This window comes from Colobus angolensis, unplaced genomic scaffold (genome assembly GCF_000951035.1).
Source record: "Colobus angolensis palliatus isolate OR3802 unplaced genomic scaffold, Cang.pa_1.0 Scaffold9, whole genome shotgun sequence".
Taxonomy (NCBI): Eukaryota; Metazoa; Chordata; class Mammalia; order Primates; family Cercopithecidae; genus Colobus; species Colobus angolensis.
Genome location: NW_012122931.1, coordinates 3,558,250 through 3,576,038, shown reverse-complemented (window position 1 = coordinate 3,576,038; position 17,789 = coordinate 3,558,250). Strand labels below are relative to the sequence as shown.

Sequence of the window (17,789 nt, the reverse complement as noted above, 5' to 3'; positions counted from 1 at the left end):
AAGCTCCGCCTCCCGGGTTCACGCCATTCTCCTGCCTCAGCCTCCCGAGTAGCTGGGACTACAGGCGCCCGCCACCTCGCCCAGCTAGTTTTTTGGATTTTTTAGTAGAGACGGGGTTTCACTGGGTTAGCCAGGATGGTCTCGATCTCCTGACCTCGTGATCCACCCGTCTCGGCCTCCCAAAGTGCTGCAATTACAGGCTTGAGCCACGGCGCCCGGCCACAAGTGAATTTTTAAATAATTTTTTTTTATCTAAAGAATACATTCTCTTGGTAGGTAATTGGGAAAAATATGGAAAGTGTAAAGGAGAACAAAAGATATTAGCTGAGTGTGGTGGGATGCACCTGTAATCTTAGCTCTTTGGGTGGCTGAGGCAGGAGGATTGCTTGAGCCTGCGGCTGCAGTGAGCTATGGTCATGCCACTGCACTCCAGCCTGAGCAACAGAATCTTTAAAAAAAATTAAAAAGTTAAAAAATCTCAACCCAGATATGGCCTCACTTAGTTATTTTGGTTTAGTTCCAAACTTTTTTCTTTGCATATGTAAATCTGATTTATTTTAAAATGAAATTGAGATTATAACAGTTTTGTGTCTTGATTTTTTTCTGATTTAAAATTCATTAGCCCTTATATTTAAAAAAAGAAAAAAAAAAGAAAATATGTGCTGGTGAAGATATGGAAAAAGTGGAACCTTTGTGCACTATTGATGGGAATGTGAAATGGTAAAGCCACTGTAGAAAACAGTTTTGTGGTTCCTCAAAAAATTAAAAATGTAATTATTGGATGATCCAGCAATTTCACTCCTGGGTATGTACCCCAAATAATTGAAAACAAGGTTTCAAAGAGATACTTTTGTATCCATGCTCATGACAGCATTATTGATAATAGCCAAGAGGTGGAAACAATGTGTCTGTTAATGAATGAATAAACAAAATGTCTGTCTATACAAAGCAATATTATTCAACCTTTAAAAAGGAGGTTTTTTTGTTTGTTTGTCTGTTTGTTTGTTTTTTGAGACGGAGTCTCGCTCTGTCGCCCAGGCTGGAGTGCAATGGCCGGATCTCGGCTCACTGCAAGCTCCGCCTCCCGGGTTTATGCCATTCTCCTGCCTCAGCCTCCCGAGTAGCTGGGACTACAGGCACCCGCCACCTCGCCCGGCTAGTTTTTTTGTATTTTTTTTAGTAGAGACGGGGTTTCACCGTGTTGGCCAGGATGGTCTCGATCTCCTGACCTCGTGATCCGCCTGTCTCGGCCTCCCAAAGTGCTGGGATTACAGGCTTGAGCCACCGTAAAAAGGAGTTTTTGACACATGCTACAATATAAATGAACCTTGAGGACATTGTGCTAAGTGTAATAAGCCACAAATAGACAAATACTATGTGATTCCACTTATATGAAGTATCTAGAGATATCAAATTCATAGAGATGGAAACGAGAATAGGGGTTGCCCTGACTGAGGTGGGGATCATGGGGAGTTATTGTTTAATGGGTATAGAATTTCAGTTTTGCACAGTGAAAATACTTCTGGAGGTGGATGGTGGTGATGATTACACAACAATGTGAATGTACTTAATACCTATGAACTGTGCACTTTAAAACACTTAAGATGGTAAATTTTATGTTACATTTTACCAAATTTTAAAACTTGGAAAAAAATTTAAAGTTAAAATCCTAAGCTTTTCCTCTGCCTTCTGTGTTTAAATGTTCTTTGAACACATGCCTTATAAAGACATTACAATATTTCCTTGTATTAGAAGGCCATAATGCCTATTACTAATCTTGTTGCCAAAATTTTACTCAGAACGTCTTTATTCACAAATCTTTAACCCACATCAGATTATATATTTAGATAAGAGTCCTTAGAAGTGAGATTTATGGAATTTACTTATTCATTCATTCAATAAATATGATTGCCTAGTTTGTTCCAGTCAGTGGTAAGTAAGAGAAACATGGTCTCTGCCCACATGAAGCTTTTCATTTAAGAGGAGGAATTCAGACATTAAGCAGATAACCGCACATGATACTCATTTAATATTAGTGTGCATGCTGGGAAGAATAACTCAGCATGTAAACACTTAATTTTTTAAATTAGGAAAAGCAACACACATAAAGGGCGCAAAACTAAAACGTATATCCCTGTAGCCTCTACTCAGGTCAAGAAACAGAATATTGCCATTTTTTAGAAGCCCTCTTGTATACCCCGGTTTTCCTTCCTCCCCTAAGGCGCCATTATATGGGCTTATGTGAGAGTTTCGCCTTTGCCTTTTTTTTTTTTTTTTGACATTTTTTGTTATTTTAAATTTATTATTTTGAAAAAATTCAAATTTCCAATTGCGAGTACAGTAAGCACCCGCTTACCCCTCACTCATATGTTTGCTACAATTATTGCTGAACTATCTGAGAATAAGTTAAAGACAATGCCCCTTACTCCTAAATATTTCAACATTTGTCCTCCAAGAACAAAGGTGCTCTCTCACACGTCATAATACAGTTCGCAGGTTCAGGAAATTTAACATATACAGTTATCTCATATATAGTTGGTACTCAAATTTTGCCAGCTGTCCCACTCCCTACACATTGATTGGATCTAGGATCCAATGCAGGATTCTGCATTGCATAAGTTGTCATTCTCTTTAGTCTCCTTTTCTTTGTTTTCCTTCAGAGCTTTACTGTGTAAGCATACCTCCCAAAACACTATAATTTGTTTTTTTTGCCTGTGTTTTGGTTTTACATACCACATAAATCCATTCACTTAGTCTCTAAATGGGCTTCTCTTGTTCCACATCAGGCTTGTAAGATCCATCCGTGTTGTTGCCTCTAGCTGTTATTTTAGTTGCTCTATATAGGATTCTATTGTATGAGTATGCTGCATTTGTTTAGTCATTCTCCTGTTGAACATGTGTTGCTTTCAGTTTATAGCTATTACAGAAAAGGTGGTTCTGAATATTCCTGTGTGTGTCTCTCGGAGCACATATGTACTCTTCATTTGGTTACATAGCTAGGAGTGGCATTGTTGGCTCATAGTCTGTCCATATGCCCAGCTTTCATAGATGCTGCCAAGCAGTTTTACCAAGTGGTTGTACTTTATCGTCAGTAGATGAGTGTTACAGTTGTTCCACATCTTTGCCAAGCCTGATAGTGTCAGTCTTTTTTCTTTTAACTATTCTGGTAGAACTCTTGTAAAATGTTTTAACCATTCAGATACCTTCTTTCGTGGAGTACCGAATTAAATCTTTCGTTCATTCATTTATTGTTAAATACTCTGTTATTGATTTGTAAATGTTTTTATAAATTCTGGAGACCAGTCTTTGTTGGTTTTATGAGTTGTAGATACTCACTTTGCCTTTTTGCCCTCTTATGTCTTGGTGAACAGAAGTTCTTTTTTGTTTTTGTTTTAGAAACAGAGTCTTGCTCTGTTGCCCAGGCTGGAGTGCAGTGGTGCAGTCATAGCTCACTGCAGCCCCAATCTCCCTGGCTGAAGCAATCCTCCTGCCTCAGCCTCCTGAGTAGCTGGGACTGTAGGCACAGCCCAGGCCACCATGCCCAGCTAGTTTTTTATTTTTTTGTAGAGACATTATCTCGCTATGTTGCTCAGGCTGATCTTGAACATCTGGCCTTACGTGATCTTCCTGCCTCAGCTTCCCAAAGCGCTGGGATTACAGGTGTGAGCAACTGTGCCCAGCCTGTCGATCAGAAGTTCTTACTTGTGAAATAGTGAGATTTATCAGCCTTTTCTTTCATAGTTAGTACTTTTTGTGTTCTGTTTAAGAAATCTTCTATCTCTAGGTAATGAAAGTAGGTATGTACCTTTATTATCTTCCGGAAACATTAAAGTTTGCCTTTCACAATTGGATCTGCAGGCAGATCACGAGCTCAGGAGATCAAGACCATCTGGGTCAACATGGTGAAACCCCATCTTTACTAAAAATACAAAAAAATTAGCTGGGCATGGTGGCACGCAGCTGTAGTCCCAGCTACTTAGGAGGCTGAGGCAGGAGAATCGCTTGAATCCGGGAGGTGGAGGTTGCAGTGAGCCGAGATCACACCACTGCACTCCAGCCTGGTGACAGAGTAAGACTGTCACACAAAAAAAATCCCAAAGTGCTCAGATTACAGGTGTGAGCCACCACGCCCGGCCTCTGCTTACATTTAAATTAAATGAAATTGCAAGGCAAGGTGGTGCATGCCTGTAACCCCAGCTGCTTGGGGAGGCTGAGGCAGGAGGATCACTTGAGCCCAGGAGTTCGAGACCAGCCTGGGAAAGGAGCGGTGAGACCTTGTCTCAAATAAATATATAAATTTTAAAAATAAAAGTAACATTTAAAATTTAGTTTTGCAATCCTAGTAGCCACATTTCAGGTGCTCAGTAGGCACATGTGACTAATGGCTACTGTAATGGCAAGCACATATAAAGAACATTTCGTCATTGCAGAAAGTTCTACAATTCAGAGTAGGGGTTGGTAGATTTTTCCACAAGGGGCCAGCTGGAGAATAGTTGAGGTTTGCAGGCACTGTGGTTTCCACTGCACCTACCTAACTCTGCTGTTGTAATGGGAAAGCAGCCACAGACCATGTGATGAGAGGGGCATGTCTGTATTTCAGCAAAACTTTGTATTTCTGCAAAGAGACAGCTGGCCTATGGTTGTAGTTTTCTGACCCCTGCTCTAGAATGTTTTGGCATTCTTGGTGTTTTACATTTTCGTATTAACATTAACATTGTCTTGTTAAATTCTACCACCCTGTACCTAGAGTAGTCAAAACCGTGGAGACAGAACTAGAAACTTCCAGAAGCTGGAGGAGGGAGAATGGGGAGTTTGTGTTTCATGGGGATGAAGTTTCAGTTTGGGAAGATGAAAACATTCTGGAGATAGATGGTAGTCACGGTTATACAACATTAGAAATGTATTTATACCATGGAACTGTACACTTTAAAATGGTGACTGTGGTGTCATTTTATGTTATATTTTACCACAATAAAAAAAAAAAAAAAGAGGGGAGGCTGGAGAATCGCTTGAACCTGGGAGGCAGAGGTCACAGTGAGCCGAGATCACGTCATTGCACTCCAGCTTGGGCAACAAGAGCAAAAATCCGTCTCAAAAAAGAAAAAAAGTTTTGGGGGAGGAATTTTGCCTTCCTCAGCCTTCAAAGCAAAGTTGAGATTTTGACTGGAATTGTATTGAGTTTCTAGATCTACCTGAGAATTGACATATGTGCAGTAGTGAACTCTTAGTTCCTGAACTGGGTACATATTTGTTATTCGGGTGTTCTTTAATTTCTCTTAATGTTTTCTGCATGAGAGACCTGCACATCTTTTGTTAGATTGCTAAAAATTTGATGCTCTTATAATGGTAGATTTTTTTTTTCCCTTAAATTTTATGGTTTATGTTGGATGTAGTATAGAGAAATACAGTTGATTTATGTATATTTACTTACACCCAACAACCTGGCAGAACTCATTTATTCTAACATGTCTGTAGCTGTTTCTTAGGTTTGTAACTATGGGAACAATGATACCCTCCATGGATACTAATAGTAATGTTTCTGCCTTTCCAGTCCTATTATTATTATTATTGTTTTACCTTACTTCACTGGCTAGAACCTCCAGTGCAGCATAAAAGTGTCGTGTAGCTATGCTTGATCTCAAAAGGAGCACTTTCTATAGTTCATCTTAAGATGGGAGGTTTGCTGCATCTACTGAGATGATCATATGACTTCTATCCTTTTGTCTCCCCACCCTCCCTGCCCCCAGTCATGTAGCTTTCTGTCTTTCCTTACCTGAACTAGAGTGTAAACAGAATAAGATTCTTTAAATTTCAGTGGGACCCTCTTTCTAATGCAGGCAGTTAGCTGCATCCTTGATCACAGCAGAGAGCAGCACCCATTAATGGTGGAGGCAGCACCATCGGCATAGTGAGGAGTCCATGCTCCACGCTTCTGTGAGCGAGCATGCCCATTACATCCTTCAGTTGATGGGCTCCCTCCACCAAAGGCAGGTAAATTGCCTCAGAAAGGTGAAGGAAGGAACTAAGAGTACCCCCATGTTACATAGGACCTTGGAGGTTACATAGTTAATCCAGTGTCTCTTTCTGTCTAGTTCTTGAAGGTGATGTGATTATTTGAGTCATCTTTTATTGTTACTATCAGGAACTACAATAGGATTTTAGAGACATTATGGAGAGCAATTAGGCCCAGGAGAACGTGGGTTTGTATTAGTTTCCTATGGATGCCATAACAAATTATCACAAACTTAGTGGCTTAAAACGGTACCTAGTTGTTATCTCACAGGAAGATTTTCTGTGATGATGGAAATGTTCTGTATCTTTGCTGTCCAGCAGGGTAGCTACTAGCCACATGTGGCTATAGAGTACATGAAATGTGGCTAGTGCAATTGAGGAACTGATTTTTCATTAATTTGCTTTTAAGTAGTTTAAATTTAAATAACCACATATGGCTACTGGCTACCAAATTGGATAAGACAGCCGTAGCACATAGCGTTGGTTTTTAGTGGCGTTTGTTATGTTATGCTCACATTATGACAATAAAATCTTGCAGAGCCATGTGCACATAGGACACAAAGTCAATAAATATTTGCAGAGCCGTTTTAAATAACTCGGGGAGGGAAGAAAAAGGCTAGATTATTTTGTTTGGTTTTTGTTTTTTCCAATATACAGGAAGTATTCACTTGCATTCTGAAATTTATGATAGAAAGTAACATGACATAAAGCCTTACTCTTCGTAATCTAAACAGAAGGCCAGAATTCAGTTCAGTTCAATTCTGTTTTCTCTTTTGGGTTTTTGTTGTTGTTGTTGTTGTTGTTGTTTGAGAAGGAGTCTCACTCTGTCACCCAGGCTGCAGTGCAGTGGCACAATCTGGGCTCACTACAACCTTTGCTCCCAGGTTCAAGCGATTCTCCTACCTCAGCCTCCTGAGTAGCTGGGAGTACAGGTGTGCGCCACCACGCCCTGCTGATTTTTGTATTTTTAAGTAGAGATGGGGGCCAGGCGCAGTGGCTCAAGCCTGTAATCCCAGCACTTTAGGAGGCCGAGACGGGCGGATAACGAGGTCAGGAGATGGAGACCATCCTGGCGAACACAGTGAAACCCCGTCTCTACTAAAAAAATACAAAAAACTAGCCGGGCAAGGTGGCGGGCGCCTGTAGTCCCAGCTACTCGGGAGGCTAAGGCAGGAGAATGGCGTAAACCCGGGAGGCGGAGCTTGCAGTGAGCCGAGATCCGGCCACTGCACTCCAGCCTGGGTGACAGAACGAGACTCCATCTCAAAAAAAAAAAAAAAAAATAGAGATGGGGTTTCACTGTATTTGCCAGGCTGGTCTTGAACTCCTGGCCTGGTAATCTGCCTACCTTGGCCTCCCGAAGTGCTGGGATTACAGGCATGAGCCACTATGTCCAGCCATTTTTTTTCTTTTCTTTTTTTTTTTTTGAGACAGGGTTTCACTCTGTTGCCCTATTTTTTGTAGAGACAGGGTCTCATTATTTTACTTAAGCTGGTCTTGAACTCCTGGCTTCAAGCAGTCCTCCTACCTCAGTCTCCCAAAGTGCTGCGATTATAGGCCTGAGCCACTGCACCAAATCTCTTGTATATTTTTTTAAAATCTAATTGTCTAAATCAGAAGAATCATTAGATTTATCTGGAAATGTTCGAGACACTCAGGACTGAGGACATTCTGTCTATTCCATTTTGCGTTGGACCTGTTCTTAGCAGCTTATTGGAAGGTGACAGTAATGGTGTGATTGTTCACCCCACCATGGAAACTTGCCTGTTACATTTCTAGTATATTATCTACTTTGACACCAGCATTAATTCTGTCTCTTATGTTTTCACATTCTTTTATTTAACAGCCCCAAGATGTTCTCGTTCACACAGCTCAGTTTCTCAAATTCCCATCTGAGCAAAAACCCAAAACCATTTTTGTTCACATTTGACAATACCTGCTCCCACTTAAAATAAGTAATAATTAAATCATTTTACAAGTTGAAGTTTTGTTTTATCAACAGTGAAAATTACTTAGCTTCTGGGCTTGCGTTGAGTTGTCTAAATTGTGTTTTGTTTGGGGCTTTTGTAGCCAGCCTGTCTCGATCAGCCTTTCTGTCTCAGAGATATTATGAAGACTTGGATGAAGTCAGCTCAACATCATCTGTCTCCCAGTCTCTGGAGAGTGAAGATGCACGGACGTCCTGTAAAGATGAGGAGGTGGCAGTTCAGGCCCCTCGGCATGCCCCCGTGGTTCGCACTCCTTCCATCCAGCCCAGTCTCTTGCCTCATGCAGCACCTTTTGCTAAATCTCACCTGGTTCATGGTTCTTCATCTGGTGTGATGGGAACTTCAGGTAAGTAAACAGTGGAAAAGCAAACTGTTTTTTTCCCTGTGATGTTTCTAACTAATGAAGGAATTATAACTGGGTTTTATACTGTCACACCAAAATGGTGGTTGGCTCCAGCCCACTTTTTTTTTTTTTTTTGAGATGGAGTCTCGCTCTGTTGCCCAGGCTGGAGTGCAGTGCTGGAGTGCAGTGGCGCGATCTCGGCTCACTGCAGCCTCCACCTCCTGGTTCAAACTATTCTCCTGCCTCACCCTCCCAAGTACCTGAGATTACAGGCATGCGCCACCACGCCTGGCTAATTTTTGTATTTTTAGTGGAGATGAGGTTTCACCATGTTGTGTTGGCTAGGCTGTTCTCAAATTCCTGACCTCAGGTGATCCACCTGCCTTGGCCTCCCAAAGTGCTAGGATTACAGGCATGAGCCACTGCACCTGGCTGCTCAACTCACTTCTGCTAATATTCTAGAAATTAGAAGACTAATTGAAAAGATGTGTGTCCCCCTTGAAAGCAGTTGCTAGGCCTTTGTGAGGAAGGAGATGGCTCTCCAAGGTTATGCACTGTAACAGCTTTTCTGCTGAGCCAGCTTGTTTTTTAAAACGGTCTTTTTCAGAAGTAAGTAAAAGGGGGCTGTTTGCTTCAGTTATAAAGCAACATCCTCTCTCATGTCTTTCAAATCCTGGCTCATTTCAGCCTGACTTGTGGCATATTCTGCCTCAGAACTCACCAGCTCCGATGCTTGTGGTCAGTATTGGCTCACTGTACTGACTGGTGTTGTGCCCCCACACTTTTAGTGCGGTGTCAGGGCTTTGCATCAAAGTGACTTCCAGCAGAGAAAAATACCGGTGTTAGGTACTAGAATGAAGAGAATTTGTGAGAGGGGATCAGGGAATTGGTCTATGTTGGTATAAAAGTTATATCTCAATCAGTATCAGGAAATGATAATGTAAAGTATCTTAGTAGAGGTGGGTAGGCAAATTGCGTGCGGTAACTGAAAGATGCCAGCCTGTTAATTTACTGGTTCTTTTTTATGTTAACGCTGATTTTAGCATTTTCCCTGCAGTGGAACCTAAAGAATTTACCAATTTAACCTTTTGTATGTTCCTGTTCTCTCACCCACTCACACTTAATTTTTCTTTTCCTCTTAGTGGCTACATCTGCTAGCAAAATTATTCCTCAAGGGGCCGATAGCACAATGCTTGCCACGAAAACCGTGAAACATGGTGCACCTAGTCCTTCCCACCCCATCTCAGCCCCGCAGGCAGCTGCCGCAGCAGCACTCAGACGGCAGATGGCCAGTCAGGCACCAGGTAAAAGCTGTAGCCCCATACCTGTACAGAGGCTGATTATGACATGTCTGAGTCACAGGCCAGGACAGCAGGTGGCAAGAAACAGTGGGCTCTCTTTGGTGCCCTTCAGAAGAGAAGATTGACGTGACAGCCCCCTTGCCTTTGTGGAGAGAGTTCTAAGAAGGCAGAGACTAGGTCTGAAAGTCTTTGCTTTTAAGGGGAGGGATTGGAACTGCCACATTTAGTTAAGGTGGAAATCAGTGGGGTTTTTTTTTTTAAACAAAGTTTCTAATCCTACTTTTGAATAATGTCTGCTTAGAGCCCTAAAATTATAACCTTTGAAATTTGATAATCTAATAACATTAGCATCATCTCTTAGTATCTTACAGATTGCAACTACATTGAATGCAAAATAGCCATTCAAATACCTATTTTGACTGGGCATAGTGACTCATGCCTGTAATCCCAGCACTTTGGGAGGCTGAGGTGGGAGGATCACTTGAGGCCAGGAGTTTGAGACCACCCTAGGCAACATAGTGAGACCTCATCTCTAAAACAAAACAAACACAAACAAAAAGAATGACCATTTCGTGTTTGAGTAATCTAAAGTTCAGAGAGGTGAAGGTTATCCCACCAGTAAGTAGCAGAACTCAGACTCTAACCCTCTGCTCTTTCTCAGTTCAGCATTTTTTCTTCTCCAACTATATCTTGCATGAAGCTTTTTTTTTCTTTTTAGATGGGGTCTAACTACGTTGCCTAGGCTGGAGGGCCTTGGTGCGATCACGGCTCACTGCAGCCTCTGGGATCTCCCGAACCTAGGTCACCTTCCCACCTCAGGCTCCTGGATAGCTAGGACTAGAGGCATGCACCACTACACCAGGCAGATATTGGAAAAATTTTTGTAGAGACGGCATTTTGCCATGTTACCCAAGCTGGTCTCAAACTCCTGGGCTCAAGTGATCCACCCGCCTCTGTCTCCCAAAGTGCTGGGATTATAGGCATAAGCCACTGCACCTGACCAAAGCTTTTTTTTTTTTTAACATTATAAAATTTAACTTTTACAGATGGAAGCTCTAATAAGCCAGTTAGCACTTAACATTTCATCAGTGACTTGTCATTATCCCAAACGTTCTACATTAGGATTTTTCAGTCTGCGTAGTTGGTCTCAAGGACTTCAGTTATCACTAGTTATCAGTTTTATAAGCTAGTAGTTCTCAACTAGAGGCTGCCCCCACTTCCCTCTCCTCCTCCCCTGAAACAGTTGGCAGTGTTGCTGGCATTTAGTGGGTAGAGGCCAGGAATGCTGCAAAAAAAAAAAAAAAAAAAATCTTTAAAATGCGTAAGACACCCCCACGACAAAGGGTTATCTAGCCCCAAAATGTCAGTAGTGCCAGGGTCAAGAAACAGATGTAAGCCAAATATTTTTGTTTTAGCTGAGTAGAATTATTTTTTAGATGTATCACTACTTGGAACACTTATCAACTTATAGTTCTTTTTAAAAGACTAGAAAGACATAATGGTTTGATTTAGGAAAAAAGAACTAACATTAAACAGTGATAAGTCAAAAAGTTGTAAAGAAAAATTTAAATATTAAAACCTTTGTTAAGGCATCTAACATATATATTGAAGAACAAAACAAAGATAACTTTTAAGGTACCTTTGAGCTTTCTAAAAATAGAATTCTTTGATCTCTTTAAATATTACTTGGACCAGGCAGAATCTTGCCATTGTGCTGAACAGGGCTGAAATCGAGCTGATCGAGTCAATGATTTGTAAAAAGTTAAAATCTGCTAGGATTTAGGATTGTTTCACTTAGCAGGAGGTGGTGTGATCTGCATTATCATGTTGGATGCAAACATTTCTAAGGTATAGGCACCTTTGAATATGAAATATGAAAGATGTGCAGTCGTAGGCAAGATGTTGCATGAAGATGTTTTTTTTCTTTTGAGATAGGGTCTAACTATGTTGCCTAGGCTGGAGGGCAGTGGTGCGATCATGGCTCACTGCAGCCTCCATGATCTCCCGAACCCAGGTCACCTTCCCACCTCCGCCTCCTGGATAGCTAGGACTATAGGCATGTACCACTACACCAAGTCACTTCTCTGAAAGAGAGAATAAAAGAGAATAAACCACAGGTCTATCATTCTGCTTGTGGTACCGCTTTCACCTTGGTCGGTGATGCAGTTAGAAATGATCCACAAGCTTTGCTCAGGCTTCCTTAATTGCTAATTATAGAATGTCATTAAGTCTTTTGGATACAATTTAAAATTATAAGACAAAGTAAAATCTGGTAAGATAAGTAGGTGTCAAATATATGCCTCTTAGCCTCTTCCCCCATTATTGTCCAAGCTTCATTTTCCACATTTTATCCATTATGCCTGTCTGTCTCGCTAGGCCATGAGTTTCTTTAGAGAAGAAACTACAGATACATTTTGTATTCTCAGCCCCAAACACAGAGGCTGGCACATAATAAGCCCATGTTAAAGAAAGAGTGAATGAGTGGCAGAAATCCTGAGTCCAGATGCTGTTAATCCTCTAGCTCAAGCTGCGCTTTTCCAGGACAAGCCAGCAGTGAGGCAGGTGTCTCAGCTCTCTTGTAGAAAAGCTGGCCAGAGAATTCTTTTCCCCTACTCCAGGACATTTGATTCAGTTGCAGGAAACCTTGTTCCATCACCTGTGTTAATGGAGTAGGCCAGGTGTTCCTTTGAACACAGTGCTGCAGAACTATCTAAAGTAGATTTCCTTCACATGATAAGGTTCTACTCTGCTTGGGCTCATGTCTTGGTTTTTCATTTATATATGACTAGAACTTTTTATCCTTTACTGGAATTAATATGGTGTTCTCTCTTCTCTGTTTAAATAGCTGTAAGCACTTTGACTGAATCAACGTTGAAGAATGTCCCTCAAGTGGTAAATGTGCAGGAATTGAAGAATAACCCTGCAACCCCTTCTACAGCCATGGGGTATGTTCTGACTGCAGTGTGTTTCAGCCCCTGGCTGCTTCTGTAGTAGCGGTGGACTGCCTGCAGGGAGCAGCAGTGCCACTGTCACAGTCTGGTTTTCCTGCACCGCCTTAGGTTATAAGGGGGGTGACGGCTAAGGCTGCCTACACAATGCATTTTCAGGAGATTGTCCTTTTTAACTGGCCAGTGACAGTTGCCTCACAAACTTTTAAAGTTTGTCTTGATACTGTATGCTCAGTTTCTGTTTGCCACATGTAAGTCTCTGTGTGGTATACATTAGGTGTGCAGGTTTTTTGGTTTTTGTTTCTTTTAATGCCCTCGGGGTTCCAGAGCTGATGCTTTGGGTCTGATGCAGACTTGATTCTGGAAACTGTAATCTCAAAGGTGATACTCTTCTCCCTCACTTCCCTTCTCTGGGCATTTCTGTTCTTCCCATTTCTTTTGCTTTTGTATGAAAAAGTAGTCTTTTAAAAGACAGCAGCTCTGTTTGGAGACTTTAGCGTCTTTATCATGCCATGTTTGAGGGCTAGATTGTTGCTGGTGGAGCTCACTTGCTTTTTTGGTGGTGCTGGCGGGGTTTTTTTTATTTTTATTTTTTCTTTTTCTGACAGGATCTCACTCTGTCACACAGACTGGAGTACAGTACGATCATGGCTCGCTATAGCCTTAACCTCCTGGGCCCAAGCCGTGCTCCCATATCTGCCTCCCAAGTAGCTGCTGGGACTACAGGCACATGCGACCACATCCGGCTAATTTATTTTTTGTAGAGATGGAGTTTTTGCCGTGTCACCCCAGGCTGGTCTCAAACTTCTGGGCTCAAGTGATCTTCTCACCTCATCCTCGTAAAGTGCTGTGATTACAGGCAGGAGCCACTGTGCTCAGCCTAGCTCACTGTGCCCAGCCTAGCTCACTTGTCTTTAGTCCTCATCTGTGTTCAGAATTCAGGGTGCTGACTGCCTCCCGCTGCCCTGGGCAGGTTCACAGAACATGCCTGTGCCCTGCTTTGCCCTGCATATTTTGTAACTGTGATCCCTTTAGACCAGCCACCATCCCCTGTGGCAAAGGGAAGAGTTGAGGGATATTTCCTCACTTGGAACACAGGGATCTTGACTAGTATCACATTTCAGGGAGTTAGTGTCTGGTACCCACGATTAGTCTAGCAGCAAGAAGGGCAGCCACAGACCCTGTGGTTCTCCACGGTGTGCCCACCTTCTGCCATCCCACAGAGCAGATCTGTCCATGGCTTTCTTTTCCTTCTCTCAAGTGGCCCTGTCTCACTGGTCCGCTGGCCTCTTTTTTTCCATGTTGTTCTGTTTATCAACACTGCTTGTTTGAGGCATTTTTAGTTATCTCAGGGCCATACTAACAGCTAAAAAACAAGCCTTCTCTGTTACTATTTTGTAGTGACCTCGGAGCCTTGGTATGCTGTTTAGACCAAGATGGTATTTGTGGTTGTTGCAAACTTTTCAAGGGAAAGAACTATGCGTTAGCGTTTGGGAATTGTAGCCAGATTCCCAGCATAGGGAAGGCAAGGAAAAGCCACTGAAAGGCAGAATGTTACGTAAGATGGGAAAATTCAGCATATGGTACAGGAAGTATTGTCTGGTATTTCCGAGATATATTAGGTGCTAACCGTGTATGAGAAGCACCTTTTGGAGATTCCACTTCTCCTTTTCTCAAGCTTCATTTCCCTAAATGGTTTGTGTGGGCTGATCTTTGATGAGGGCTTTGTTCAAAGAGTAATTTTGAGTCTACTCTTTCTGACAAGAAAAAATCTCAGACGACTTAAGAAATCTTGAAGAAACTTTGTGTTCCATTCTCCACAGAATTGGACTCTGGTATAATTATTTCATGTGTGTGCCCAGCATGGTGCCTGAAATGTAGAAGCATTCCTTTTCAATAATCATTTATTCAATAATAGGTAAACTCTACTCAAACATAAATTGAAAAGTGAAAATTGGTATTAACTGCCACCCCTCCCCAGGAAAGATTGAGACAATATGTTCATTGTAAAATGACTTGCTTTCAGATTCTTTTATGTTTTATTTTTAAAATTATTTTCAACCAGCTCTCATGGAACAGATTCTTTTAAACAGTTTCCTAAGTGTATTTTAAGTATTTAATTTTGCAGTTAGCTTTTTCTCAATGGTATCTTACAGAAAATTTATCATAGGATGAGCTTACATATTTCTGCCGTTGGTGTATTTTATGTTCACTGGCTTCATCCATTCAGTTCGTTGGAAGAGTGTTTATCTGGCGCCAACCCACAGCTATTCAGATTCCTTTGCAGTGCTCCGTCGCTTGATTCAGCAGATTCTTACACAGCATCTGCTGTGAGCATGATACTGCCCTGGCTACTAGAAATAGGGTAGTTGAGTAAGACATAGCAACCAAGAAGACAGCCGGGAAACTGCCAGTTACACAAACACTTATTTTGTGTGCATTCATTCATTTATTCATTCTTTCAACAAATACTTAATGAGCATTTGTTGTATGCCACACACTATTCTTAGGTGCTGGAGATAAACTACCTGTTTTGTTGTTAACAAAATAGACCGAAAAAACTAACAGACTGATGATTGTTTGAAGAGACAAACAATAATCAAAATAAATAAGTAAAATATATAATATATTGGATGGTGATATGGTGTGATGCAGAAAATTAAAGCAGGGAAAAGGGTTAGAGAGTATTGTCTGAATATGGGTTATAATTTTAAATAGGGTGGCCAGGGAAGGCCTCCTCGGGAAGATGACCTTTGAATGAAGAGAGCAAGTCCAGACAGCAGGTCTCATTAATATCTCCAAAGAAAGCTCCAAGCACAGGGCCTATGGCAGGAGCATGTCTACAAAGTTGAAGAGGGAGCTGGGAGGGACCTCTGGTGACGAGAGTAGAGGAAACAAGAGGAAGAATGCTGGAGGAGGAGGTCAGGGAAGACTGTTGGTGGACAGTGTCTGTTTGAGTCCCTGCTTTCAGTTCTGTTGGGTAGATATGTAGGAGTGGAATCGCTGGATCACATAGCTCAAACTGGTTTACAGAGGTGCCGCACCATTTTTCATTCCCAACAGTATTGTTTGGGGGTTGCAGTTTCTCCACATCCTCACCAACACTCGTTATTGACTATCTTTTTTATTATAGCCATCCTAGTGGTGTAAAATGGTATCTCACACTCTCTGTGTGAGACAGCATTTCCCTAATGGCATCTTTTCATGTGCTTATTGGCCTGTTGTATCTTCTTTGGAGAAATATCTATTTAGCTCCTTTGCCCCGTTTTAAAATTAGGTTGTCTTTTTATTTTTGAGCTATAAGTATTCAAGTCTCATCAGGCATATGATTTGCAAATATTTTCTCCCGTTCTTTGAGTTGTTTTTCACTTTCTTGATGTGTCCTTTGACACAAAAATTTAGTCCAGTTTATTTTTTCTCTTGTTGCTTGTGCTTTAGGTGTCACATGTAAGAAACCGTTGCCTAATCCAAGGTCATAAAGATTTACACCGATGTTTTCTTTGAAGAGTTGTGTGGTTTTAGCTCTTATATCTAGGTCTCTGATCCATTTGGAGTTAATTTTTGTAAATGGTGTGAAGTAGAGATCCAACTTCATTGTTTTGAATGTGGTATCCAGTTGTCCCAGCACTACGACGTATCTTTTCCATCCTTTTATTTCAATTTATTTTGTCTTTATATTTAAAATGGGTTTCTTGTAGCACAACAGTGTGAATGTACTTAATACCACTGAGCTACATGTACACTTAAAAATGGTTACTTTTAAGATGGCAAATTTTGTTAAGTATATTTTACCACAATAAACAAAAATAATTTAAAAAAATAAAATGGATTTCTTATAGACTAGGGGTCCCCAGCCCTGGGCTGCAGACCAGTACCGGTCTGTGGCCTCTTAGGAACCGGGCCACACAGCAGAAGGTGAGCGGCAGGCGAGCGAGCATTGCCACCTGAGCTCCACCTCGTGTCAGATCAGCGGCAGCTTTGGATTCTCATAGGAACATGAACCCTATTGTGAATTGCACATGCGAAGGATCTAGATTGCATGCTCCTTATGATAACCTAACTGAATAAAATGTAAAATTATAGCCTGATGATCTGAGGTGAAACAGTTTCATCCTGAAACCATCCCCCTCCGCTGTCCATCTGTGGAAAAATTTGCCCTTCACAAAACTGGTCCCTGGTACCAAAAAGGTTGGGGACCGTGGTTGTAGACAGTATATAGTGGCCCTAGCTTGCTTTTTTTTAACCATGACCATCTATGACTTTTAATTGGAGTGATTAGATCATTTACCTTAAGTGTAATTATTGACATGTTTGGGTTTAAATCTGTTATATAGCTATTTGTTTCTATTTATCCCATCTGTTTATTGTTCAGTTTTTGTTTCTCTGGCTTCTTTTGGGTTAAATATCTTTATGACTCTATTTTAACTTTTTCGTTGACTTATTGGCTATAACTTGGTGTTAAGTGCTTACATTAGGGTTATAGTATACATCCTCAACTTATCACAGACTGTCTTCAGGTGATGTTACATTACTAAAGAATAGTGTAGGCCGGGCACAGTGGCTCAAGCCTGTAATCCCAGCACTTTGGGAGGCCGAGGCGGGCGGATCACAAGGTCAGGAGATCGAGACCATCCTGGCTAACATGGTGAAACCCCGTCTCTACTAAAAAAATACAAAAAACTAGCCAGGTGAGGTGGCGGGCGCCTGTAATCCCAGCTACTCGGGAGGCTGAGGCAGGAGAATGGCGTAAACCCGGGAGGCAGAGCTTGCAGTAACCTGAGATCCAGCCACTACACTCCAGCCTGGGCGACAGAGTGAGACTCCGTCTCCAAAAAAAAAAAAAAAAGAATAGTGTAAGAATCTGACAGCAGTATTCTATTTTCTCCCTTCACCACCTTTATGCTATTGTACATTTTACTTCCACTTGTACTGTAAACCTCATGATATACATTGTTATAAACAGTTGACTATCTTTCCTCCCCACTGCCCCTCAGACGGATTCTTGTTCTGTCGCCAAGGCTGGAATGCAGTGGTGCGATCTCAGCTCGCTGCAACCTCTGCCTCCCGCGTTCAAGTGATTTTCCTGCCTCAACTGGGATTACAAGCGCCCACCATCACGCCCAGCCAATTTTTCTATTTTTGGTAGAGACAGGGTTTCACCATGTTGGCCAGGCTAGTCTCGGAACTCCTGACCTCA

The 17,789-nt window shown here is 41.7% G+C and overlaps 1 protein-coding gene across 3 annotated transcripts in view; it reads left to right on the top strand.

Moving 5' to 3' along the window:
- The window catches only part of NUP214 (nucleoporin 214kDa), a 113,239-nt gene that overhangs the window by 43,483 nt on the left and 51,967 nt on the right, over window positions 1-17,789 (top strand). For all 3 annotated transcript variants that reach the window (XM_011931190.1, XM_011931188.1, XM_011931189.1), the window contains exons 22-24: window positions 8,083-8,346; window positions 9,486-9,647; window positions 12,490-12,589. In XM_011931190.1, coding sequence (XP_011786580.1) covers window positions 8,083-8,346; window positions 9,486-9,647; window positions 12,490-12,589 — 526 coding nt within the window. The remainder of the gene's footprint in view (window positions 1-8,082; window positions 8,347-9,485; window positions 9,648-12,489; window positions 12,590-17,789) is intronic.